This window comes from Trachemys scripta, chromosome 5, assembly GCF_013100865.1.
Source record: "Trachemys scripta elegans isolate TJP31775 chromosome 5, CAS_Tse_1.0, whole genome shotgun sequence".
Taxonomy (NCBI): Eukaryota; Metazoa; Chordata; order Testudines; family Emydidae; genus Trachemys; species Trachemys scripta.
This window is the reverse complement of record NC_048302.1, coordinates 113719370-113747210: the sequence shown is the minus strand read 5'-3', so window position 1 is coordinate 113747210 and position 27841 is coordinate 113719370. Positions and strand designations below refer to the sequence as shown.

Here is a 27841-nt window from a genome sequence, read left to right as displayed (position 1 = left end):
GCAGACAGCCAGGAATGTGAGGAGATGACAAGCAGTAAGAAGGTAGGCCTCATCCTGCAGACGGTGATGGTGGTGAATTTAGAAGTGAAAGAAATCACACTGCTCAGCTGTATGGCCAGAGAGATAAATTCTTGTGAGAATTGTGATTCCAGTTCCAATCTCTTTCTCCCCTTCCTTCCTAGTAGATTCATACTCTATTATCTTCATGCTACCTCCCTACCCTTTAACACTGTGTATGTAATTACATTAATTAGCAAAGATTTTTTCCTATATATTTTTCCTTTATTGGATCTTCAGTCCTGTTCCTGTAGGAGGCAATATATACCCAAGGTGGCCATTGTAGTATAAGGTATTCCTGAGGACATTCTGCACAAAAAAAATAAAAATTCTGTGCACAATATTTTAAACTTCTGCAAATGTTATCAAATAAATCTGGAGGCTCCAGCATAGCATTGGGGAGCACAGGCCACTGGCTGAACAGAGGTGGGAGATCACTCTGCAGCTCCCACCCCCAGACACAGACTCAGCAATGAGGCGGCACCCAACCCTGACACAGCACAAGGACTGGGCCTATCCCAGAAATACCCTGCCCCTTTGCACCAGGTGTGGGCAGGCAGGCTCAGCAAGGCAGAATCCAAGTGTGGAGGAAGTTAGTATGGGGGGATCCAGGTGTGGATTGAGTGTTATGTGGGGCAATCTGGATGCAGGTGGCTCAGTGGGGGATCTGGGTGCGGTAGCTTGTTGGGGGTGGGGGAGGGGTTTCTGGGTGCAATGGTAATCAGACTCTGCAGGGGGGTCCAGGTGAAGATGGTTGGGGCTCAGCAGGGTGGGGATCCAGGTGGCTCGCTGTAGTGGTCCAGGGCAAATGGGGCTCATTGGGAGGGGGTTGGGGCGGGGCTAGATACACCGAGGTTGGGTGGATGGGGAAGCAACTCCCTGTACAGGGATCCCTCCCCCTGCAGCTGAGGAGCGATGGGTGCAGGAAGCAGGTGGAGGGGGGAATTGGAGGACATGCAGAGCTTCCTGCAGCTGGGGGAAGAATCTGGGGGTGGGTCTGACCTGGCCCCGGAGGCCGTGCAGGGGAAAAGGAAGTCCCATCCTCGGCAGCCCAACTGGGACTAGCAGCTGAGCCTACCACAGGTTAGGAGCCACCAGCTGGGTCTTCCCCAATCCCGACCCCTACCCCACAGTGATTTACCTCTCTGCCATACTGCTGGAGAGGGTCGCATGACTGCTCTTGCAGTGGCGCAGAATTTCCCCAGGAGCATATAAGAGCTTCTTTTTACACACACTCTCACTCCCACTATGACAATTTTCAGACATCTGTCATATCCAAAGTAGGAGCTAAGTCCAGATGCTTCGCTCCATGTTTTAGATTTATATCTTTGTTCCTTCCTATGGCCTATACATTTGGGGAAACACATGACATCCATCTTGCCTAATAACTAAGCTCATCTTTCAAACAGCTGCAGGTGAAGATTACCTGATTTTAAGGGCATAGGAGTTAAGAATTATGTTCTCTTGATCTCTGGAGCAGTAGCAAAAAGAATCAAGAACATTATGAAAATTATGAGATAGCTGATAAGTGAGGTGGTGAGTATGCAGAAAGAAAGAGAGAAAGCCTTATTCTATAAAAAATTTAAATTATGCAAATAAACATAACTTTCCCAAGGATACGGAAAAAGTAGCAGAGATAGTTTTGCATATTCTTTGGAGAATGTGTGTGCTTTACCTTGAAAACGAATCCTTCTGGACAGGTATGATCATACTTGTAAACCTTGTAGACTACTAGAAATACAACACACGTTAGGAACGCAAGGGCAAAAAGGACCAGAACAGTTACCTGCAAAGAGAAACAATACATTCTTGTTAGTGATGCATTACTTATTACATTATCATTCATTAATGTACTTAACACCTGTCTAGTATCAGTGTGCTTTGCAATAAAAGAAAAATCAAACAGATCAAACAGGTAATTAACCACTGAGAGGTGAACAGAGTAGCAAGAGTGCCCCTGTTCCTCCCACTCAGAGAAGCCAGAAGATAGTTCTGGTCATTTGTTCATTGCCTAGAGGGCTGTTGTGACAGTTAGGCCTATAACTTTGTCTGCTTGGGAATTAACCATGAAAAGTAGGTCAAGTAATTACTAGACAGAAAAACTGAATTAGTCAAAAAAGGGACGATTACTATAACTCCAGGACTATGTTGAGTTCATGCTTTGTAAACAAGAAAGTGTCCGGAAATAAATGGACCAAAATTGGTGTGTTGGAAACTTGGCCTTGTTTTGTCCACCAATTATGAGGGGATGGGCTATTCCACCCACCACTCCCTTTTTGGGTCCTTAAAGAAAGTCTTTGAGAGGAAGAACAGAAGGAAGCTACCATCGTGGTTCCCACCCCCACCATCTCCTGGGACCCCAGGCCTTTGTCATCCTGATCCTGAGAGATGTCTTGACCATATCAGGCCAGAGAGAGGGACCCAGATGATATCACCACCTCTACCGGTCCAGCTGAATCCCGACCACCACCTGGGATTAAACGGTATCTGATTTTAACAGCAGCAGCCACAACTCCTCCTCCTGGCCATCTCAACTAGCTGCTCTTTTCCCCAAAAAGACAGTTATATTACCATCTTTGATACCATCTAAGAGACTATCAAACAAGGGGGAGGGGTCCTTCTAAAAAGCTCTCTCGAGCCAAAGAGAAAGGGAACAAGGGATGTTGTTAATATGAAAACCTCACTACTGTACATTTCAAGTGTTTTAACTGTTTTTCCTTCTTTAATAAAAAGTTAAAAATGTTTAATGTGGGTTTTCCCTGGTTCCAAGCGAGCTGATGTCTGAGCTGAACAGCTGCCACCCGATGTGCAAAGACTACCCCTGCTTCTGTTTTCCTGCCAGCTCAGGACTCCAGCACCCTGTCTTGCTGAGCCAGACACTCCCGTCTGGCTCCAGACACAGACCCAGGGTCTGAATCACTTGTCCCAAAGCTGCAAGTTTACCTGAAAACAGCTCACAGTAGTGTGCTTGTCTTTAGCACTCAGATGCCCAATTCCCAATGGGGTCTAAACCCAAATAAATCCGTTTTACTCTGCATAAAGCTTATGCAGGGTAAACTCATAAATTGTTCGCCCTCTATAACACTGATAGAGAGATATGCACAGTTGTTTGCTCCCCCAGGTATTAATACATACTCTGAGTAAATTACTAAATAAAAAGTGTTTTATTAAATACAGACAGTAGGATTTAAGTGGTTCCAAGTAGTAACAGACAGAACAAAGTAAGTCACCAAGCAAAATAAAATAAAATATGCAAATCTATGCCTGATCAAACTGAATACAGATAATCTCACCCTCAGAGATGCTTCAGTAAGTTTTTCTCAGACTGGACACCTTCCAGGCCTGGGCACAATTCTTTCCCTGGTACAGCTCTTGTTGCAGCTCAGGTGATAGCTAGTGGATTCTTCATGATGGCTCCTCCCTCCTTTGTTCTCTTCCACCCCTTTATATATCTTTTGCATAAGGCGGGAACCCTTTGTCCCTCTGGGTTTCCACCCCCCCTCACTGGAAAAGCACCAGGTTAAAGATGGATTCCAGTTCAGGTGACATAATCACATGTCACTGCAAGACTTCATTACTCACTTGCCAGCACACACATATACAGGAAGACTCACAGGTAAATACAGCCATCTGCAGACAATGGGAGTCATCAAGATTCCAAACCCTCCTTAATGGCCCACACTTGACATAATTACAATAGGCCCTCAGAGTTATGTTTTATATTTCTAGTTTTAGATACAAGAGTGGTACATTTCTACAAATAGGATGATCACACTCAGTAGATTATGAGCTCTGTAATGATACGTTACAAGAGACCTTTTGCATGAAGCATATCCCAGTTACATTATATTCACTTATATTTTTATAAAACCATATAGACTGCACGTCACACCATGGTTCCAAGCGAGCTGATGTCTGAGCTGAACAAGCCCCAGTCTTTGTTTAACACTGTTTAATGCTGGATACTGACTGGGTTAACATCTTTGCACCACTTATTCCATCTAAACTAATACAAAAGGCCCTGGTATTGAAAGGTTCTGTTGTCACCTTTCCTGTTCCATATGGGCTTGAGCCTGCTGGGACAGAATGAGGTGGTTTGGGGCAGCAGTACCAGCAGCATGGGTATAACCTACGCTCTAAGTCTAGCTTGCATTGGTTAAGTGTATTTCCTTTCCCAATGCATTCCCAAAACAGGGATTTGGCTGTCAGCAACTTAACATCAATCTAGATATGACAGAAGTGCCACTGGTGGGTGCAAGAAAACACTTTCTCCATACCCTCTGGATGGTTATCTGCTCCCTCTAGTTAGGGGATATGAGACTTTTTTGCTAATGACCGTTGCAGTCTGGGGATCCTTTTGGGATTCTCAGTGTTCTAGCATTCATAGGTTGCATCAGCAACTTGTCACTTGCAGGTTGCACGGTAGAAGTGTCTTGCCACTTCCAAATGGAAATACAGCAATGTGTTCAAAATAAGGCTACCTTTGAAGACTAGAAACTCCAAATACAACTGCCCAGCTACTTAGCCATGCATGTGGTAGAGCATGTGACAATCTGTGCTCAACAGACTGCACTGGTTACCAATCTGTTACTGAATAAAATTCATGGTGTTGACTTTGACCTAAAAAAGCTCCATGACTGAGGGTCTTTATGCCCACTGATGTCAATGGAAAGATTCCCATTGACTTGAAAGGGTGCTAAAGCAGAGTGTTAGTCTCTTTCCCTAAGCACCATCCTGATGGTTGTGATGTAAACTCCCGTGTTCAAACTACCCATTCCCAGAATGGGACTGTGGGTGGGGCTTTGGCTCTGGAATTAGATCTCCACTTCTCCTTAGAAAGCCAAGTTGGTTGAGCTAAAGGGCATGTTACAGAGCTTATCTCATCAGGCCTTTGCCTGGAGGGAGGTGTAGCCTGAGTGAGTTTATTTGTTGTTTGGGGAGTTGTCTTTGAAATGACCTTGTTATTTTTAGCTGAAATTCTAAACGGATGTACAAGTGCCTAGATGCTGCAAGAGGCTTTTTTTTTTTTTTTGGACAAATCAGAAAAAATAACATGTTTCAGCAAGAGAAACAACAGTAAACAGAGCCAAACAAAATTAGGTGACTAAGGCATCAAAAGAGAAAAGGGATTTCAATGGAATTTGGATTTTAAAAAGAGCTAAGTGAGCCAACTGTACAGATCTTTAAAGGAGAAGACTTTCACTGCACTAGGCTTACATTAGCAAAAGACAATATTTTGAGATTTTAGAAAGCAAGAAAGGATTTTGGAATTCTGCATTTAGAGACAAAAAGAACCCTGTGGTCTCTTTACAGTAAGTGCTAACCAGGGCTGGGAACCCCATCCTACAAACCTTATTCATGGCAGTAGGACCACCTGTGACATTTACAGATCTCAGTATCAGATTTTGGGGCCTTGTCTCCCCTAGAAAAATTACCTGCACTACAGGTGGTGAATTATAAATGCTGACACTCCTAGTTTGCAGTGCTGTTGTCGTCATGTTGGTCCCAGGATATTAGAGAGGCAAGGTGGATGAAGTAATATTTCCCATTGGGCCAACAGAAGTGGATAGAGTTCTCTGAAAAATAACTGCTCAACGCGTAGCGGCAGTCAAAAAAGCTAACAATGTTAAGAACCATTATGAAAGGGATAGATAATAAGACAGCCAATATCACAATGCCACTATATAAATCATAATATATCCACACCTTGAATACTGCGTGCAATTCTGATCACCGCATCTCAGAAAAGATTTATTAAAATTGGAAAAGTGAAGGGCAACAAAAACTATTACATGTATGGAACAGCTTCTGTATGAGGAGAGATTAAAAGACTGGGATTTTTCAGCTTGGAAGAGAGAGGACTAAGAGGGGATATGATAGCGGTCTATAAAATTGTGACTGGTGAGGAGAAAGTGAGTAAGAGTGTTATTTACTCCTTCACATAACACAAGAATCAGAGGTCACCCAATGAAATTAATAGGCAGCAGGTTTAAAACAAACTTAAGGATGTACTTCTTCACAAAATGCACAAATCAACCTGTGGAAAATGTTGCCAGGGGATGTTGTGAAGGTCAAAACTATAGTTCTTTTTTTCAACCCAGTTAGATAAGTTCATGGAGGATAGGTCCATCAATGGCTATTAGCCAAGATGGTTAGAGATGCAACCTCATGGTATGAGCGTCCCTAGCCTATGACTGCCAGAAGCTGAAAGCAGATGACAGGCGACGGATCACTCCATGATTGCCTGTTCTGTTCATTCCCTCTGGCATTGGCCGCTGTTGGAAGACAGGATACTGGGCTATATTAGCGTGACCAGACAGCAAGTGTGAAAAATCAGGATGGGGTGGGGGGGATAATAGGAACCTATAAAAGAAAAAGACCCCAAAATCGGGACTGTCCCTATAAAAAAAAAAAAAAAAATCGGGACATCTGGTCACCCTAGGCTAGATGGACCATTGGTCTGACCCAGTATGGCTGTTCTTATGTCCAATCCTGCAATTTTACTGGGAGTTGTAAGTGCTTGGCACTTTGCTAAATCAGGCCCTGGGGGCTGATTTTCAGGGGTGTTGACTACTGACATCTCTCACTGACCTCATCTGGAGCTGTGGGTGCTCAGTGCTTCTGCAGATCAGGTCCTAAATGAATTGCCCATTGTCACACAGTCCGCAACTGGAAATAGATCCCAGGTCTCCCAATTCTCAGTTCATAGGTCTTACCATTCTCCCACACTTTATTATAGAATATATTACCTAACCTAATTAATAATGGTATTCAAATGTGAATTCTTATTCCTGTGATGTGTGCAATTTACAACCATGCTACATTCCAAACCCCTAATCAGAAATCTCTTGGCTACTTCCAACACAACCAGGTGTCGTCTTCTCCTCCTCCCATCCTGCCTCCCCTCCAAGATACAAATTACTCCTTGCATATGCCTCTATGGATATATACAAGGAGAGGGAAAGAATAAGGTCCCTAGATTACAATCTGAACTCCCCTCAGTTCCACCAATTCACTCATCCTCTCCTATAGCCTGACCAATGCCTCATCTACCTTCCAACAGCCAAATTTCCCCTAACACAATAACCCTCCTTTTGATACCTCAGAGCAACCCTCCAGACTGATCCAATCACCTGGCCAGAAATCCACTCCTCCCACACAACTAATCCTCCCCATGAAAACCCCCATCCTTACAAGTCTCACCCCCCCGCTCCCCAAACCCACATTTGATCCCCATGGTCTCTCCGTCAAGAACAACCAATTGCCAACTGCAATCTGAGGGGTGAGAAGATGGAGGCAAAGGACAGGAGCAAGCTGCTCCACATCCATGACTCCCAACTGAAACAGTCACTCTACTGCTTCCCCCCACAGTAACTTTTCATCCTCTCCCTCACTTAGGGGAAGGTTCTTTTCTTCCTCCCACAGTGGTCCTGGCAACAGTTCACCCTCATCCTCTGTTCTAATTGGAGGAGAAGGTAGAATTTCTGGTGCAGACACGGCTGTTCTTCTTCCCCAAAGGGACTTTGCATCTCTTCTGCTCATGGCAGGCAGTTGGCGCAGTGCCTGAGGTACCGACACAGTGGGAGTGGAGAGTTTGTGTGCTAGTGAGCATGCATGCCTGAGTACTCTCCTGAGAAGCGTTTGGGTCTCCACCATTTCACAGGAGTGATTACCCATTAAAATGATTTTTATAGGTACAAAAACAATTCATGGAAATATTTCCATTACATTGTTCTTTAAAAGGAAAAACTAAAGACAAAAACCTAAATGTTGCGCCTCACTTGAGCGAGTCCATTTCAGCTAGTTTTAGAGAAAGCTGTGGTGTAACTGCTCAAACGGAAGAGGTGACAATATATTAAGCATATAACAGATTTCTGAATAGATTTTAAGCGAAAGTCTAGCCAGAAGCTGTGGTGGGGGTTATAAACTCTGCACTGGTGACAAAGGGGTTAAAGAGCTGCTGTGGACAAGACTGGCCCACCTCTCCAGCCCGGTCAGTCATGTCAGGGGTGGAATCAGGGTTTAGAAAGCAGGAAGTTCCAATCAACTGCTGGACAGCTCTGGGAGAGAGCAGACAGCAGCTCTACAGCTTCCAAGAGAGGACTCCTGGAAGGCTTCAAGGAAACTGCCCTCAAGAAGGTCAAACTGATCCTACAAGGAGACAGCAGACTCTGGCTTACCATCCGGGCAGGATAGGTTCAGCAAGCCCCAAGGCGAGCCGCCAAACGGTTGGTATTGCTATACTCAACCCCTCCCGAGGTTAGTGAATAGGGACCTATACTGAAAGGACACGGGGAGTGGGAGCTAGGAGCCCCATCCTCTTTAAAACACAGTTAGACTATTCAGTTCTGAGACTCCTGTTTATGCAGATGGTGGCCCCCTACAGGTTTTGCAGCACCCAAGCAGCAGGAGGCACCTGTCAGTAATCCGAGAATTGTGGCAGAAGCCTATTACAATAATCTAGGCAAAAAATGAGTAACAAATGAACCAAAGTTTCTGCTGTGGGTACAGTTAAATGATTATGGATTTTGGAGATACTGAACAAACAAAACTCCCGGGTTCTGACAATTAAATTAACATAGGAAGAGGCAAATGATACAGACCCAAAAAAAAAAAAAAAAATCAAAAGTCCAAAAAGCAGTGCAATAGATTTAGTGCTACGAGATCTTCTAATCAACCCATTCCCCAACACTACAGCTGCAAAAAACATAGTTGAAGCTGTGTTCACCTCTCTCCTTGACTACTGCAACCTCCTCCTCTCTCACTTTGCTGACATTTACCTTGCTCCCTTTCAACCAACCCAAAATGCTACTGCAAAGTTATCCACTGCTCCAACGCTGTCTGCCCCTCTTCAAATCCCTTACTGGTTTTCCCTCCCCTTCTGAATTAAATTTAACCACCTTAGCTAAAAGTCAATTTGTTTCAGTGCCATGTGCAATTTAGCTCCCATCTCTGTTCTCTTCTCCTTTCTTCTGTCCAGTTACTTGGCTTACTGCTCCTTTTGTGTCCTCACCTCCACACCGTCTTTCAACTAGCCCCTTTCTGCCTGAAGCCTTTCGTTAACCCAGTCTATCATGCTTCCACCCTCCCCTCCATCAAATTTTTTCCTCAAAGCACACATCCTTCGGGAGGTATATAATCCTACTCCTAAAAGCATTCATATTAGTAAACATGGAACTAACATGGCATGCTCTAGGTCTCCCTGCTCAGCCACTTGCTTTTAGTCACATGCCATCCCCCAGCGTATGTCTCCATATTAAGCAATTTAGGTTATAGACTCTTTGGAACAGGAACCTTGTTTCTGATTTGTCTGTAAGGTACCCAGCACACTCAATGCTGCACAAAAAGAGTGAAAACTTGTATTTACCTTTCATCCAAGTGACTCACAACCTATACAAATGCTCCACTTACCACTGAAATGCAGGCACGTCTGGGAGGAAATACATCAACAATGCAAAACAGTTTAGGCCATACAGAGAATTTTATTGTTATCCAGGAGAATTTTAGGCAGGCAGAACGTAATTACTCAAGACTAAGTCTGGCTCGAACACTACAGGTAAACACGGTTGTAAAACATATCATGGGCTCCTAACCAAATGATCACAATGTACCTTCCACAGCACAGTGACCCCTACCATTACGATAGAGCTTTGGTTCAGGACTTAACTTAGTAAACTGGAAGAGAACCACTGGTAAAATCAACTCTTCCACTTTATGTGACACCTATGCTTTCCATGATGATCTCCGAGACCCAGGAAATCTCTTTGTGCCAACTGGCAGAAGGAATGGGGGACATAGAGTTTTACAAGAATCCCTTGAGTCAAGTATATGCACATTAATACACCAAAGGGTGTCCTGCAAGGTCTCTCCCAAGAGCCAGCAGCCCACTGATCGTAATTGTCGTGAAATGTACATATGGATAATATTTAAGAAGTTACGTATTTATACTGGAAATTATATTCTTAAAGAAATTAAATTCTTCTTTGAAGTTAAAGGCAGGTCACCTGGAGGTGACATGCCTCAAATATGTTCTGTACTGGCAAGGGGTAGTAGACGCTTATCTCTCTGGGCTGCTCTACACTTGATACACTGTAACGGCACAACTGCATCACTGCAGCTGCACCGCTGTAGCGCTTCAGCGTAGACAACTTACGCTGACAGAAGGGGTTCTTCTGTCGCTGTAGATAACCCACCTCCCGAGAGGCAGTAGCTAGGTCGATAGAAAAAATTCTTCCATTGACCTAGCACTGTCAACACCAGGGGTTTGGTCTGCTTAACTACACTGCTCAGGGATGTGGATTTTTCACACCACTGAGCAATGTAGCTGGGTCGACCTACCTTTTTAGTGTAGATCGGGCCTAAATCTAGTCATTGTGTATTGTCTCTCTCACAATGTAAGTCTATTTGCATACTGAGCCACCAACTAATCAAGATTGTGAAATTGATGAGAGATCGCGAAATATACAGGAAGGAACACAGCACCCTGTCTGGTTTATGAATAAAGCTCAAAGGACTGTTTTGATATACCTGGGGTTACAAAGAGAGACATAATAGGATATCCTTTACCAAAACGACAAGCTGGTAGCATGCTCAGTCTCAGGAAACAGGGGCTGGACACTCCAGGGAGATGCTCGAAGGGCTCAGGGGGCGGCACGTTTCTATCACTAACCTGCAGAGGGACAACGTAGCCTGCATAGGCTGGAAGGCGAATGCCATGTGTTGTCCATTGCCAGTGGAGTTGGGGAGCTGACTGACCCATGGCAGGCACAGACAAGGCTTCGTCACATTAAGGGCAGGTGGTAGCGAGGTGCCTCACTGCCCTGGGTACCCTTAGGAAGCGCACAGTGTCCCATCCAAGTGAGCTTATCCCTCCTAGTTTAGGAGCTCTTGTGAGAGCACAGCCTGAGACAACACAGCCCGATGGTAAAGAGAAATATTCAGTCTTGAGAAAAATGGGAACTGGATGTCAAAGACTGACTATTCAAACCTACATTAAGTTTCAACCCATATTAATTCTGATTCACGAGACGCTTCAAACTATACATAACAGTTCTATTAAACAGCTACAGTACTTCATGTGGTGTATTTTGGTAAAGGATATCATATTATGGTGTATGCTTTTGCTAATTCAAAAGATTAATAGGCTCCTTCTTTCAGAAGGATATTTCTAACATGCTGTGTCAGATCTGGCCATATGGCCAGCACACATTGCACTAGACTTTCCCTCTACAATTGCCCATAAAAAACTGCCTTTATGGGCATCCTTGTTCCAAGGCCCAGCCTCTTAAGGTTAAGGAGGATGGGAGATGCCTCAGAATTACTGGCTGGGCTGCAATGCATGATGGGAGAAGCAGCAAGATATTAAGTTTGCCTTTTTCAAAAGAGAGAGGCAAGGGAGGAGGCAGGACTTGGCTGGAGAGATACTCCAAGGAAGTGAGAGTTCTGATAAAAGGCCAGCAGCAGAAGAGCTCTGGGGAAGATGACAACTGGCAGGGGAAATTAGCCAGGGATGAGTTCTTCCAACTGGAGAGTGATCCAGGAATGGAGCCTATGAGGGGATTGGCTAAAGAATTTAGGAAGAGGCAGATAGATATAATATAGGAAGTGATCCTTGAAAACAGAGAAAGAGGGCAGTTTTAGAGTGGACAGTCTATGGAAGGGGTTTCCAACCTTTTTACGCCCAAGATCACTTTTTGAATTTAAAGGCAACCCAGGATCTACCCTGCCCCTCCCCAACACCCTGCCCCACTCACTCTATCCCCCCCCGTCACTCGCTCTCCCCCACCCTCACTCACTTTCACCGGGCTGAGGTAGGGGGTTGAGGTTTGGGAGGGGGTGTGGGCTCTGGGCTAGGGCTGAGGAGTTCGCAGTGTGGGAGGGGGCTCTGGGCTGGGGCAGAGTGGTAGCAGGTGTTGGGGTGCAGGAGGTGGTGCTGGCTCTGGGAGAGGGTCAGGGCTGGGACAGAGTGTCATTGCCCCAGAGTGCCCCTGCCTATTTGTGTGATTTTACAATGGCAATCCTATTGGAAAAAATAAAAATAAAAATTCTCTTCCTTGTTGCTCTGGGAAAGCAAATAATATGAGGACATGACCAAGGCATCAGTCCTGTAAATATTTACATGCATGTAACTTTAATCATGAGTAGTTCCACTGAAATCAAAAGAACTATTCATGTGAATTAAGTGTTTGCAGGTTACAGGCTTTAATGACTAGTCACAAAGGCACTTAAGCACATGCTTATCTTTAAACAAGTGCTTTTCTGAATAGGGATGGGATTACTCATGTACTTACATGCTTTGTTGAATTGGGGCCAATGTGTCATGAAATCCACAAAGAAAACAAAAACAAAATAGAAATATATTTTTCTTGTCTCTTTTTCAGTTACAGAAACTTTAGTCGTTATGAATAGGAACAGCCAGCAAAAAGGTTTTAGATAAAAAGTTGTTTGCAGTGTTGTAGCTGTGTTGGTCCCAGGATATGAAGAGACAAGGTGGGTGAGGTAATAGCTTTTCTTGGACCAACTTCTGTTGGTGGAAAAGACAAGCTTCCCAGAACTCTTCTTCATTAGAGCTCTATGAAGCTTGAAACCTTGTCTCTTCCACCAACAGAAACTGGTCCAAGAAAAGATATTACCTCACTCACCTTGTCTCTCTTCAGACAGAAGTGTTATTCTTAAATTGATTCTATCCCTTCAATAATGAAACCTTTAAGTATGTTTTATACACTTGCATTTCTTCCATCTATTAAAATTATTGAAACAGTAGGAAAAGATACTAAACTGTAGGATTTGAATAATGAAAACTGTTTTTTCTTAGGAGGATGCCTCTTTTGCTTTTCCATAACCACTTGTAAACATTTAAACAACTGTTTGTTACTTGATAGCACATGACTTGCACCATATGGTTGTGCTGCAAATAGGCTTCAGGCTTTGGCTGCGTAGTTTGACGTGTGCATAGATGTCAAGGATAATGTCCGAACAATTCATTTGCCTTTGTAAGTACCACATGGATTATAAAATCTACTACAATTTTTTTTTAAAGTGTAATACGTTGGAATGTATTGGGGAAAACAAACATTTACAGTTTAAATTATTTGGAAAGTAAGTGTTTCTCTAACCAGGTTTCTTTCACAAAAGGTAAAAGGATCATCTTTCAATTGTGCTCTAGTGTACCACATTATTTCTGAAACTGTTGTGTGCGGCGACAGCGTGTGAATCACTATACCAGTGTTCAATGGGAGGAATATCGAACATCTAGTGTGAAATCCTGGCTCCACTGAAGTCAATGAGTCAATTCTGACCTGCAATAGCTTCTTCCTCTCCCCACAATTCCCACCATAGGTCTCTTCTGAGCAGAGACTGCCAGCCATGCTGAACTATGTGTAGTGATGCTGTGTTGTGGACGCTTGTTGGAGACTAGATAAAAACCTCTACATGTAATTCAATTGAAGCTGGCTTTCCAAAGGTGACAGAACAATTCCCCGTATTTCCCTACAGTAGTTCCACAGACATCTATTCACATCTAAACTAGCCATTTAAATTCATGTCCATACCGGAGTGGTTACTTGAGGAAAACTAGACTAGGATTCTCATATACAGACAATGTTCATATTCTGTCCATTTTGGACACTTGAACCAAATTCTGATTTCAGTTGCATTGAAGTAACTGAGATCCGAATCTGATGGTATACATCTAATTGAGCTTCAGGGAAAAATTACACTTTAAAATCTATCTACAACAATTTCAGCTCTATCATAACGATGATAGTGTTGTCGGAATGCAGAGAATATATTTTATAACTTCTTATTCACCCAACTGCTGAAACAAATGAGCTGCCTGACATATGCACATTCTGGCTGCTTAGTTTGTCATAATGTAGAACTTCTTAAGAAGCACAGCTTTAGATGATCTGCACTAATGAATCCCCAAAATACAATCTGCTTTGTCCTTATTTAAGGACTACATCTTGGAATACACATGTGAATTATTAGTAAATATATTTGTTTATATTTTTAGTGCAACATTATGCTTTTAGTCTGCAGAAAACATATCCATAGCTGATGTACAATATTAAAGTCATTAAAACAGCTTCTGAAGCTTTTTCCATGCACACCAGCCAAAGTCAATATACCACCAGTTAAATAATGCATTTTATAATTATAGCAAATATTTAACTTTCAAACAAACATCCTTTTGCTCTCTCAGAATCAACAGCAGCAGTTAACACGATGGTTCACAATTAATAAGGACCCAGGAGAAAACCCCACAACAATCTCTTCTTTTCATCTGCATATTTATGAAATTTCATCAATTATTCATGAACTGTTTACTACTGGGAGTGGTGAATATAACAATCGTCTCTGCTGGAGAAGCAGTCAGTGCTTTCTAAAATGTTACAAAGCAGCATAACTTAATCCTAACCCTGCTATAAGAAAATTGAGGGACATTTTTAAGGCCTGATTGTTCTGTATGAAACTACGGTTTTCTATTAACTAAACTTCAATTTTCCTAACTGGTCACCCCTCACACCCTCCCTTCAGAAACCTAGACATACAGCCATAGTGTGATTCATCCTGCAATCCCCCAGAGATACAAAAATCTTACAGAAACCTCTCTCTGATGCAGCAGTTACCTAGCAGCACTACCTAGCAACCCTGTAGTTTGAGATTAATCCCAGAGAGGTAATTGTAAAGTCATATCTAAAAGACATTTTGTTTCAAGTATGCCATTCAAAGGTACATAAAAATGCAACATAAAAATGCTCTCGCTTCTAACTAATCAGCCCTACAAATTAGAAATAACTACACAACAGTATGACAAGCAATTTACTTGTTGCTTAGAGAGGTCTTCTTTGCTCAGCTCTCTCTCAACACAGGCACAAAGACTTCAATTCCACTGTTGGCTATATGCATACAGCTTGCTTTCATTTCAGTGAAAGCTATCTGTACATTTCTGAGGGCAGCTTTTGGCCCAAAGAACTTTCAAAATCATTGTTCATGCGTGGTTGCTGTGTTCTATTCTGCATGCTAAAGAGTATGTTCTTCTCTTGATGTGCCCACAAAACTCCCATTAACACTAATGGGAGTTACACATGTGCATTGGGAAAAGAATATGGTTCTTTATTTCAGCCCAGCATTTTATTTCCAAACTAAACCTTAAACCTTCCAGTCATGTTTTAGTCTGTGCACTAAACTGCCATCACATAGAAAACCTCTTAAAATATTTAGTGAGTGAACTTAATGCCTGTGCAAGGTGCCAGACAGACAGCATAGGAAACTGAAGTTTGACAGAAGCTTGCCTTGCTGCTGGCATTTCATCACTTTGCCTTGCTAATATGGCTCACGGAACCTTATCCTGGGGGAGGGAAAGGGGTGGGTGGGTGGAACGATTCAAGTCTTTTCATCCATTAAGTCCTATGTCTCTGTTAGGGTTACCATATTTCAACAATCAAAAAAGAGGAAGGGAGGAGCACTGTCCCCGTCCTGCCCTAGCCCCGCCCCTTTCACTGCCTCCCACTTCCCGCCCCCCTCAGAATCCCCAACCCTCCCCCCCACTCCTTGTCCCCTGACTGCCCCCTCCTGGGACCCCTACCCCTAACTACCCCCCAGGATTCCACCCCCTACCTAAGCCTCCCTGCTCCTTGTCCACTGACTGCTCCCTCCTGAGACCTTCCCCCCATCCTAACTGCCCCCCTAGGACCCTACCCCCTACCTGTCCCCTGACTGCCCTAACCCTTATCCACACCCCCACCCCCAGACAGACACCAGGGACTCCCATGCCCCATCCAACCACTCCCCCGCCCCAGAACTCCCGACCCATCTAAACCCCTCTGCTCCCTGTCCCCTGACTGCCCCCTCCTGGGACCCCTGCTCCTAACTGCCCTCCAGAACCCCACCCCCTATCTAAGCCTCCCTGTGCCTTGTCCCCAACTGCCCCCTCCTGAGACCCCCCCCACCCTAACTGCTCCCCTAGGACCCTACCTCCTACCTGTACCCTAACTGCCCAAAACCTTACACCCCCAACCCCCAGACAGCCCCCCCCCCAACTCCCGACCCATCCAACCCTGCTCCCTGTCTCTTGACTGCCCCCTCCAGAACCTCTCTGCCCTTCTCTGACCCCCTTACCATGCCGCTCAGAACAGAGTGCTGCGGAGCAGTGCGCTGGGCAGCAGGGGAGGGGGAGGGGGAGCAGGAGGAGGAGGAGGAGCTCCAGACTGCTGGAGGCCCGAGGCGATCGGCCGGCCGGCGATCTGCGAATGCAGGGAGGGGGAGGGAGGGAGAGAGAGGAGGGGATGGGAGTGATCTCAAGTTGCAGGGGAGAGGAGGGGGAAGCGGAGGAGGGGCTCTAGAGCCCCGTGCGAGTGGCATGATCCGGCCGGCTACCCTGTCAGCTGCGCGCGCTCTGCATGGGGGGAAATCCGGACATTTACAAATTCCCCCCGGATGCTATTTTTAACTCAAAAAAGCCGGACATGTCCGGCAGAATCCAGACGAATGGTAACCCTAGTCTCTGTCAGACTACCTACAAAGGGAGTTACTACGACGTGGACACATTTTCACCAAGGAATGGACTTAGAACCCCCACTTTCACTGAACAGGCATCAAATGGTAACAGTTTTTATACATCACCATACTAGGGAATAAATTTGAACCAGTAAGCTGGTGGCAAACAGCTCTGTTACTAATTCTCTAAGCCATCAAATCACTCAGTGCATTCAAAACCATCAACCATTACAAGGAAAAATATTGGGAAAAAGATTTCTTTAAAAAATGTATTTGATAGGGTAAAAAAAAAAAAAAAAGGCAAGCAAAAAAGAAAGTGCATGCCTGTATAGTACTTCTCCTCTAAAGCTAATGGGAGTATTAGTCACATAATGGGAGTTACATGTCTATAAGATACTCGCCACTTAATCATGCTGAACTTCCATTGACTGAAACTTCAATGGGATTTTTGTCAAAGTAAGGAGTGAAGTACCTGGATGTTAGGACCAACTCTTGCAGTCCTTATTACTAATGACGAGGTACTGTAATTGCACTCAATTTTTTTTTAATTTTCTGCCAGATCTTTGTTCTTTAAATCCAGTTTTCTTTGACTACAGTTGGTAATTGATTGAGTGTTGTTCTGTAACAGCAATTGAGTTATTAACAGCATAGATAGCCTTGCTTACCTTAAATCTTTCCGAAACTCCTTCAGTGATGCTGATTGTGAATTCAGCTATCTTGGGGGTACGAAATTTTCCTTTCTTGCGATCAGGTTCATATTCTGTTTTTGTTTTGACTACAACCTTATCAAAAACATCAACAAAAAAAGTGATTACTAGTTAGATCAGCAAACCCTAAGGCTTATTTCCTAAAAACAACTAGCTTTGCACTGACATGGGAGTATTCTTGGTCATAGCTTTACATATGAAATAACGTAAATTTCCCAATACAATTAAAAGGATACCATTGTCACATTCTGGGGTGCAATCTGGACCGGTGAGGAGTTGTCACTACCTGCCCTGTAAGCTTGGGTGCCTCACAATGCTTTCCTGTTGTAACTTCCAACCTGGGCCGCTCAAAACTAGCCTACCAGCATGCAGATCACACCCAGATTGCCTGTGTGCTAGACCGCCCTGGTTCAGCAGCTCTGACCCCAGCAACCTGTCAATAGCCTCACTCTGGCTTCCACCAGTCTTGGTTACTACTTGCAGGGTGACCCCAGCACCCTCCCAGTCCCAAGTTTTCCCAAAACCGTGTGCCTTGCAATGTCCAGCCTTCTTCTGGACAGTTCAGAGAAATAATATTGTTTGTTTATTCCTCTAAAGACACAAAACAACATCACAGTTTATTAAACTAACCAGGGTAAATACACACTTCCCTTTAAACACAGCACTGAGTAAAACTGAAAAAAATTAACAAAATAACATAGATTAAGTGAGTTCAAATATAAGGAGAGAAGATAGAAAGAGTTACACAAGTAAAACAAAACTAAATATGCTTCTAAAAGCCTAAAACTTAATCTAGCAAGATACAGGCTTTATTCAATATAGTTTCTCTCACTAGCAGGGGTGCTGGAATAATTTATAGTAGGGATGCTGAGAGTCATTGAACCAAACTGTAAATCCTGTTTATAATGGAAGCCACTTCAAGCGAGGGGTTGCTGCAGCACCCTCACCCCCTATATTTCCAGCACCTATGCTAACCAATCCTTCTTCAAGTCTTGGCTGACTTTCTCCCACAAAAATACAAGGCATTGGCTTCCCTTGTCTTATTAGATTAAAGATCTTTGCCTAAGCAGGTTTTCCACTTATATTCAGTTCCATCCCCCCCGCTGCCTTGGTTTTAAGACCCATCTTTCTCAGCTTGCAAGAACTCTGGCCTCTTGTGTCCGTCTAATGGTGGATGCCAAAGATGGCTTCCATCTTTACTCTATCTTCCAAAGTCCAACGAACTTGTTTCAAGAGGCAGGATGACCTCACACTGTTCTTCTCTTCCTGTGGGCTTCTATTGTTTGATTCCACCATGCTTAATTTACATAGGGACAGGTTGACAGCTGTGACAGTCCCTCCTATCTGGGCATGCATTCATAAAAGACCTTACATGATACATTAATATTGCATTCAATTGGTTGATTCAATTGCTTATCACTTGAGGTACAGCTCCCCTGTCTTTATAGGCTAGTAAATCTTTGAAATGGATTCTTCTGAAAAGTAAAACCCAGACCAAGCTTCTCTCTTCTGCAGGGTGTAGACACCATCCTGTCTTCGTCCCCACTTGTTAAATGTGTTTTCCTCCACCTCTTGTTAGCTTGATAGGCCTGTTTACTACTTATATGTAAATTGATGGAAACACAAATTCCTTTGTTCAGGATCCCTGTTTAACAACTCCCCCACACACCTGGTTTACACTCTTATTTATAATTGCAGCATAGATTCATAATTCTTAATACCCATTGCATACTTACATCATGCAAGAATATTAATGAGTGAGTTATTAGTTTTCAAATGATACCTCATAAGGCATATTTTGTGCCAATATTACACTGGTCTACAATTTTTGAGAAGTTGTCTGCTTCAGAGAGAAAATGTGCTATTTATTATGTATTTTGATGTGCTGAATTCAAATATGACAATTAAAACAACTGATTGGCTACTGTTTCTAAGATATTTAAGTTTTTACATTTTATGTCTATGTATATTGTGTAGATAGTAGAGTTTTAATCATAAATTGTAAACCTAGGTCTTTTCATGTGTTTATGGTTGCTTTACATAATAATATTTCACCTGTCCTGTTTATGTAACACTTTAAAAATCAGCAAAAGGGTTATATAAATAAAATTTATTATGAAACAAAAGGCAAAAAACTATTATGTACATAGTTTAGTCCTATTCAGTGTCTACTCGGCGCTTCTTGGCTTGTCTCTTGTATTCATTAAATGGAGCATCTCGTCACTAGTGGTCCAGCAATAGTCTGCAAGCATTGATGGGCTCCATTTGCCCTGATTGCAACAATGGAGAAATGCTATGTCCCGGTGAAATCGCTCACCGTGCTTGTCGCTCACTGCTCCGCAGTTCGGTGGGGAAAAAAATCTAGATGAGAGTGCAAAAAATGTATCTTTAGTGACATGTTGCAACCAAGGCTTTTGTATGCCTTGAGGAGGTTTTCCACCAACAACCTGTAGTTGTCTGCCTTGTTGTTTCCGAGAAAATGTATTGCCACTAACTGGAAGGCTTTCCATGCCGTCTTTTCCTTGCCACGCAGTGCATGGTCAAATGCATCATCTCGAAGAAGTTCACGAATCTGAGGACCAACAAAGACACCTTCCTTTATCTTAGCTTCACTTAATCTTGGAAATTTTCCACAGAGGTACTTGAAAGCTGCTTGTGATTTGTAATGGCCTTGACAAAGTTCTTCATCAGACCCAGCTTGATGTGTAAGGGTGGTAACAAAATCTTCCTTGATTCAACAAGTGGTGGATGCTGAACACTTTTCCTCCCAGGTTCCAATGACTGTCAGAGTGGCCAATCTTTCTTGATGTAGTGGTAATCTATTGCACGACTATCCCATTCGCAGAGAAAACAGCAGTACTTTGTGTATCCAGTCTGCAGACCAAGCAAGAGAGCAACAACCTGCAAATCGCCACAAAGCTGCCACTGATATTGGTCATAGTTTATGCACCTCAAAAGTTGTTTCATGTTGTCCTAGGTTTCCTTCATATGGACTGCATGACCAACTGGAATTGATGGCAAAACATTGCCATTATGCAGTAAAACAGCTTTAAGACTCGTCTTCGATGAATCAGTGAACAGTCTTCACTCATCTGGATCGTGAACGATGTTGAGGGCTGCCATCACACCATCGATATTGTTGCAGGCTACAAGATCACCTTCCATGAAGAAGACTGGGACAAGATCCTTTTGACGGTCACGGAACATGGAAACCCTAACATCACCTGCCAGGAGATTCCACTGCTGTAGTCTGGAGCCCAACAGCTCTGCCTTAGTCTTGGGTAGTTCCAAATCGCTGACAAGGTCATTCAGTTCACCTTGTGTTATGAGGTGTGGTTCAGAGGAGGAGGATGGGAGAAAATGTGGGTCCTGTGACATTGATGATTCAGGACCAGAAGTTTCATCCTCTTCCTCATCTGACTCAAGTGAGAATGATTCTGGTGCATCGGGAACCGGCAGTCCTTCTCTGTGGGGTACTGGGCGTATAGCTGATGGAATGTTTGGATAATGCACAGTCCACTTTTTCTTCTTTAACACACCTTTCCCAACTGGAGGCACCATGCAGAAGTAACAATTGCTGGTATGATCTGTTGGCTCTCTCCAAATCATTGGCACTGCAAAAGGCATAGATTTCCTTTTCCTTTTCCTGTTCAACCACTGGCGAAGATTTGTTGCACAAGTGTTGCAGCATATGTGTGGGGCCCACCTCTTGTCCTGATCTCCAATTTTGCAGCCAAAATAAAAGTGATAGGCTTTCTTAACCATAGTGGTTATACTGCGCTTTTGTGATGCAAAAGTCACTTCACCACAAACGTAGCAGAAGTTATCTGCACTGTTCACACAAGTACGAGGCATCTCTGCTCACTTTGGCTAAACAGAAATGTGTCCCTTTGCAAAATCAAACACTGACAAATAAGAGAGCACGACACCGTATGATTTCTAGAGCTGAGTGATGTAAGCTTCGTTATGATTGCATCATCCATGACTTCTAGGAATAACATGATGCAATTCATATCATGTATGACGCAATACCAGCTTCAGATTGCATCATTCATTGTTTTGCCTAAAAAGCAAGTACTGTCCAAACCCATTCATAGATCCAGTCAAAGATGTATTTTAGTCATTTCTGGTTTAAATTGAGATCCCTTCCCTTTATAACTCACTTATCCTCCGCCATTCCCAAGTCAAGGGTTGTATATACTGACCCAAGAGCATATCTTGAAAACTAGAGCTAATCAACAATTTTAAGCATCATTTTCATTCTCAGTGACCCAGAATTAGTAAAGTTTGACTACATTTATTTCAGAAGCATTTTGGCTGTAGAGCAGTGTTATTACAATAGCGTGTAGGGTGTAAAAGCAGGGGTGCTTTGGGTCACAACCACCAAGTAATTTTTTTTATTCATTTTATCTACTTTCACTGGCATCAAACACACCACTGATGCTAACTAAATAATTCTTCCTATTACATATAATTCCCTCATGGAGGACATGAAAATTAAAATATCCTTCCTATCAATTTTACCCTTTTTCAACTAGCAAATACTGACGAATATCCCTTCCATGTGTTTTTGAGGAAGTTGAAGGGAGCATATAATAGAAAGACTATTCCATAAATGGTTGGTTTTGTTTAAACGCTATATTTTATTTATGCATAGGGGTGTATGTGCATGTAAGCACATCAGAAATGCAATTGGTTAGTTCAATCCACTATTGGTTAAGATCAAATATGATGTGATGCTGATTTTTTCCCCTTTCCTTTAGTATATTTTAAGAGCAGATATAATTGTCACAGTTCAGGGCAACTGCACCTGTATTTCCCCTCACTGGTCCAGCAAGGGCACCTACTCTCCGGCTTTCAGCTTCCCAGTTGTTGTCCTTCTGGGTGACAATCCACATCTCTCTCCCTTCTGACCAGGGTATTTCCAGGCTGCACAGTTCCCTGCCTTAACTGTGTTACTCCCAGCACAGACAGGTTGCCCAAGGATACCTACTTGCTTTCTCTTCAGAGACAGTTACCAGGTGTAATTGCTACCATTATAAGGTACCACACAACACTTCCTATGCAAGCCTATGTTATTCTTAAGGTAAAAAAGCACTACAGAGAAGATATACTAAAAACAATAAAAGCACCTATACACATATTAATAAGCTTACTAGAGATCACCCTAATATAGAGTCTGTCAGGAGCAGTCCTTCCACCCCTCACCCAAGGGGATTCCTTCTGGTTACAAGCTCATCACAGCTTCAGCTCAGAACAAGCACCCAGTCTTATGGGGCTTCATTAGGCCCAGTCCTTCCAATCCTTCCCAAAGGATTGGGGCCCTCTCTGGACCAGGGCCCTGTCCGTTTACTGGATGAGGAAGAAGGCCAAGAGCCAGTTTAAAACCAGTCTGTTTATCCCAAAACTCTTCCTTTGTCTGTTGGTCCCTGGAAAATACAGTTTGAGCTAGTATACGTGCACCTTTCTGGGGAGGAGGCTGGGGAAGCGGGTTTCAAAGGGCTAATAACAGAGGCAGTACATTAGCCTCTCCCTCCTTACTAGAGAAGATACACAACAACACATACACAATTGCCTTTTTAGTACAATGTATCCCAAAGGTATTAACCCAAATTCAATACGATTTAGCTTAATTCAATAAAGTTTATCTTAATTCCATAAGGTTTGTTCAGGATATTGTCAGTCTGTCACAATGGTCATCTCTATCAGCTTCAGGGGAATTCAACTATTGAGGTTTGAAGCCAGAGATTGACTGGATCAGATAGTCAATTAAGAGGTCAGTTAAAAAACAAACAAACACACACTAGCAGATGATAACATAGCAACAATAGCAGTATTCTTGCACACTAGCATTCTGGGACTGAAAGAAGTATAGGTCTATCCACCTACCTATCTACATACTGTGTTCTGCATGTATGCTGTGATACTGTTCAAGTGTCAGGCTAACTTAAAAAAAAAAAATTACCTATGGTAGTTAGCTGCACACAGGCCTTCTCCATAAAGAGACTTCTCCTGAAATCCCATAAGGCCCTAAAAGCCCCAAACAATTCTGTGTCATCATCGTATCCTTAAAATATTCCATACCTCAGTCACGTCCCTATTAATCTAATGAATTCTAGTGAATACAAATCTAGATTCTTTTAGTTCATCATCTTCTCTGCCCCATTTTCAATCTTCTACAACTTTCCAATATCCTCCCTATAGCATCGCATTCAAAACTGGGCACAATCCTCCCTTGGTACAAAGCCTTGAGGATCTGTTCCATATTTTGTCATCTTCCACAGAATATAACTCTGTATCCTTTTTGGTTTTAGGGCCCAATACTGTCATTAGATGAAACCCATTGATGTCAATGGAAACTATACACCTCTGAAAGCAGACCTGTGACACTTATGCCAGACACTGAACTGAAAGCTTTGGGATTTGCCTACTTTCACAGCTGAAACAGTGTCTTGAACATGTGATGGTTTGGGCCCAATGCCACAAACGTACACAATATCTTTAGAATATTGCATAGATGTGCTTAGTTTTGGAAACTAGTTTCCATACACCCTATCTTCATTTTGATTATAATGGTGTTCAACGGCATCATGGGAGTTAATTGGTCTTGGGTTTTGGGATTTTTTTTTAACCTCCCCCCCCCTTCATCATATTGCATAATCTTAGGCATTTAAAAAAAAAAATCACATCCAACTGACAGTGAACATAGTTTTAGCTGCCTGGTTATATAATGTTTTCTTTTGTTTAACATAACCAAAAATATACTTAAATCAATTCAGCCTTTAATTTAGAAACTGTCAAAACCATCAAATTCTTAGCGTTAGTCACTACTCTTCATGAAGTTTTTATGCTTCACTGCCACACCAGAGCTCTGTAACTGCATAATAAGCTTGGATATGTGAAATATGTACTTACATTTATTACACAAGACTATACTGCTACTTCAGAATTTGATTTCTGTCAATCCTTTCTACTACTGGCATATTTAATATGAGCTCTATTGAAAATAAAACATTTAAGGCTGTATCAGTGGCCTACAAGCTAAGAAGCATTTTACCTGGCTGGGGCCAACTGGGCACAAAAGGGACCCATTGAGGCCTATAAAATACTCTTCTACTCATGTGTAAAATGATTGCACAAAGGAAGGGAAACACACACACACACACACAGTTGGGCAGTGAGGAAAGAAGAAATGCTAACCAAATATTTGAGTCCATAACTTGCCCTTGGTTCTGCTCACACAACTCCTGTTGTCTGCAGTGGGAGTTCTGCCCAGTGCTACTTGACCATGTACTAATCAAAGAACAACTTCCAGTAGCAACAAACTTAGCACAGCTCTTACTGGATTAACCACAGTGGCTCCATTTTGGTTAAGCTGCTGCCTGTGGACCACAAGGGTTCCTGGTTCAAGGCTCTGCTTAGCAACTGAGTAATATAACATGCACTCTCAGCAAGTTTGGCCTCTGGATGCAGGACCCTGCCAACTGGTTGTCTGCTCACCAACTGGCAGACACAGTCAGCCACAACAACAGTTTTAAAGCCTTAGGGTCCAATTCTGCCCTCAGTACAGCAATTACACACATGTAACTGAGGGCAGAAATGGACTCTAGGGCTTTGAGGATGCTGTTATGGGCTAATCCTATCTAAAGTGCCTGCCAAGTGGTGACCACATACTATACAGAAATGTCAATGGGAGTTACACCCATGTAATGGAGGGTATAAATGGACCCTTGTTGTCTACCATACATGAAAATTTTTAGACAATTTTATAGATATTCTCTCTCTAGGGTAAGAGCACATGAAATTTTCAAGATATGCAACCTATACCTACCATTTATCTAAGAAGAGAACTAAGCCCTCAAAGATTACGAAGCAAAAACTCGCCATGAAATTTGTTACTATATATATATATTAGTGACCATTTGCCAGTTCAAGTTTGGGGCTGCTTATATTACTTTTCAGAAGGTATCAACACCAGAGACCAGTAAGCTTTTAAGTTATACAAATGGAAGAAGATTTGAAAAAAACTGTTTTCTTGTATCTGTCCCATTATGTCCCATAATTGATAAGTATCATCAGATTATTTGTGTGGGGAATGAAAAATATCTTGAGGTTTCTGTATTTGCCCTTCTTCATCAAAGTTTGAATAATCAGGCTTTGCATGAGGGACCACTAAGCTGCGGTCAGGGAGGTGAAATACAAGCCTCTCCCGCAAGTGGACAGGATGTGGGGTGGCAGTACGACCTTTCTTTGATCCACACTCCAGCCTATGGGCTGGAACAGCAGATACTAATCCACACACACACCCTATTCAGGAGTTTTGGACCACAGAATCTGTTAATTATTAATCTAGTAGCCCAGCCACTATCCCATCCACAACTTCCCCTTTCTGGTTGGCTTATCTGGGGCCAGCACGGAGCCCCTTCTGAGACACACAAGTGATGCAGAAGTTCCCTGAATGGCTGTTTTGCCTGAGCCCACACCCCGTGGAGTTCTAAAGCAATGCTTCCACACTGTGGGATGTCTTACAGCCAGCGGGGGTACATTTCACCCACAATGAATTTTCACAGCTGCCTTACAGATTCTGAAGACAAGGGCATACAATAAAAAGAGTGACAACATATCATGAACAAGCTTGCAAATAATACATTGTATCCCCAAAGCAACAAAGAAATCTAAATGTACTTATCACTGATTTTTTCAGTACCATCTAACCCTATAATACATGTTTTAATGATAACTAATGGCATTAAATGAAAAAAAAATCACTTTTACTGAAATATTTATGATTGTCATTGGCTTAATTATTTATTTATTTCTCAAGAAGAAATAGCCACTCCTTAAAATGCCCTCTAATAAATGAGATTTCTAAATGGCCTATTATACAAACGATTCTCCTGTTGTTTGAGAGAGATTGGATGTGATTCTCTGTGGTGGAAACTGTAGCCTACTGTACCTTATCAGGAGGTGGGAACTGTAGCTGATTGACATCCAGGGGTGTGATCAAGGGGATGGTGTCAAATCCATCCTCCAAGAGGGGCTGCTTTGTGCTCTTCTCACTGAAATTATTCCCTAGTTTCACCATCCTTCCTGGATTTAAAAAGAAAGTCCTATAAACACACACAAAAATGAAAACCACAATATAGTGATAGGTCTCAAACTCATATTGCACCAAAAATATGCCCCAAACACACAAATCCTAAAACCCGTTTTTGTTTTGTTTGTTTTTTTTCAGGCAAAATTTCTTCTGTTGAGCTCAAGTGACCTAATTCCACTTTTTTTTTACATCGCTATTACTTTCTGAAATGTCATTACGAAGGCATAGCTATAATTGTGTCACAGTTTGGGAGGGGGTGTTTCTTTTTGTTTTTTTGTTTTAAACAGAAGACTAATTGAAACAGTATAATTCTTCCCAGTCCAAGGGTGAATGGCATTCTCTCCAGAGCGCTTTCTGGAAGCCTTGAATAATATCAAGTGGAAATGCAACATCTTTCTATGTAATTTATCCATCCATCCCCGCAGTCCCCTCCATCTAGATCGACACAGCTTCCCCCCCCCCCCCCCAATCCATTTCCACAGTCCCCATCTCTGCATCTCTCTCTGTCCAGCGACACCGCCCCCCTCTCCGCATCCATCCCTTCTCGCCTTTCTCTGAACGTGCCCATCTCCAGGAGAGGTGGGTGAGAGCGCGGAGCGCAGCGTCCTTCCCCACCACGAGATGCTGGGCATGAAGCTCTCCTCCCCTCTCCCAAAGAGCAGCAGCAGAAAGAATCTCTACCTAAGGGAAAGAACAGCCTTGGACTTACCCCAGCTATTCCTCTGCCTTTTCCCTTTGTGTGGGGCCGGTGGGTGGGAGCAAGGTAGGGGATGCTCCAAGCCCTTCTGCTTCAGCTCTCGGAAATGGCGGAGCTGCTCGGACGCCTCTCCGAGCGGTTTCGGGCGGGAGGCTGGGTGCAGGGAAAGGATCGATCGGGGATGGGTTGCCTTGGGGTTAATGGGCTTGTGCGCGTTGCTAGCAGCAGCAGCGCCTCCACCGTGACGCATCCGCCGCGTGTCTTAGGGCAGATCCGAGCAGCAGCACAAAGGGGCCCCGGGGGGCGGGGGAGGCGCACCACTAGCTCCCCCTGCGCCGGCTACTGGTGCAGCTGCAGGGGGGTTTGCAAGGCTCCCCCGGCAGCAGCGCTACAAAGGGGCGTGGGAGGCGCAGTTCCCCTTGCAAGGTCCTGGGGCGGCGATGGTGCGATGGGGCTGGGGTTGGGCGCATTGCTCCCGCCAGGGTATCCGTGGCACGGAGCAGTGGAGGTGCATCGCTTTTCCCTCCTAGAGGTCAGGAGGGGAGCGCCAGGCGGTACAAGCAGGCTGGGCTGTGAGGGGACAATGACCTCGTCGGGCCCCTGCGAGGGCTGAAGCAGCGGTACAAGCGGGCTGGGGAGAGCGGGGGTTGGGGGGCGTATCTCTCCCCAGGCTCCCGGTGGAGCTGCAGGTCCCTCCCTGCTCCTCTGGCAGGAGGCGCGATGCAAAGGGGCTGGGTGGGGTTGGGGGCTTTGTTCCTGAGACGCGAGCGCTCGTCGCTCTCT

At 43.6% G+C, this 27841-nt stretch overlaps 1 protein-coding gene across 2 annotated transcripts in view; it reads right to left on the bottom strand.

Annotated features, from left to right (window-relative positions):
- NSG1 (neuronal vesicle trafficking associated 1) overlaps positions 1–27347 on the bottom strand; it is a 34230-nt gene extending 6883 nt beyond the window's left edge. The window contains exons 1-4 of one of the 2 annotated variants that reach the window (XM_034771321.1): positions 27071–27347; positions 26221–26354; positions 17223–17339; positions 1733–1843 (exon numbers count right to left, since the gene is read on the bottom strand). In XM_034771321.1, the coding sequence (XP_034627212.1) occupies positions 1733–1843; positions 17223–17339; positions 26221–26354; positions 27071–27308 (600 nt within the window). In that variant the 5' untranslated portion in view covers positions 27309–27347. Of the gene's footprint in view, positions 1–1732; positions 1844–17222; positions 17340–26220; positions 26375–27070 lie in introns of both variants that reach the window. The other variant, XM_034771322.1, reaches the window with a different exon arrangement.
- Positions 27348–27841: the final 494 nt, after the last annotated feature.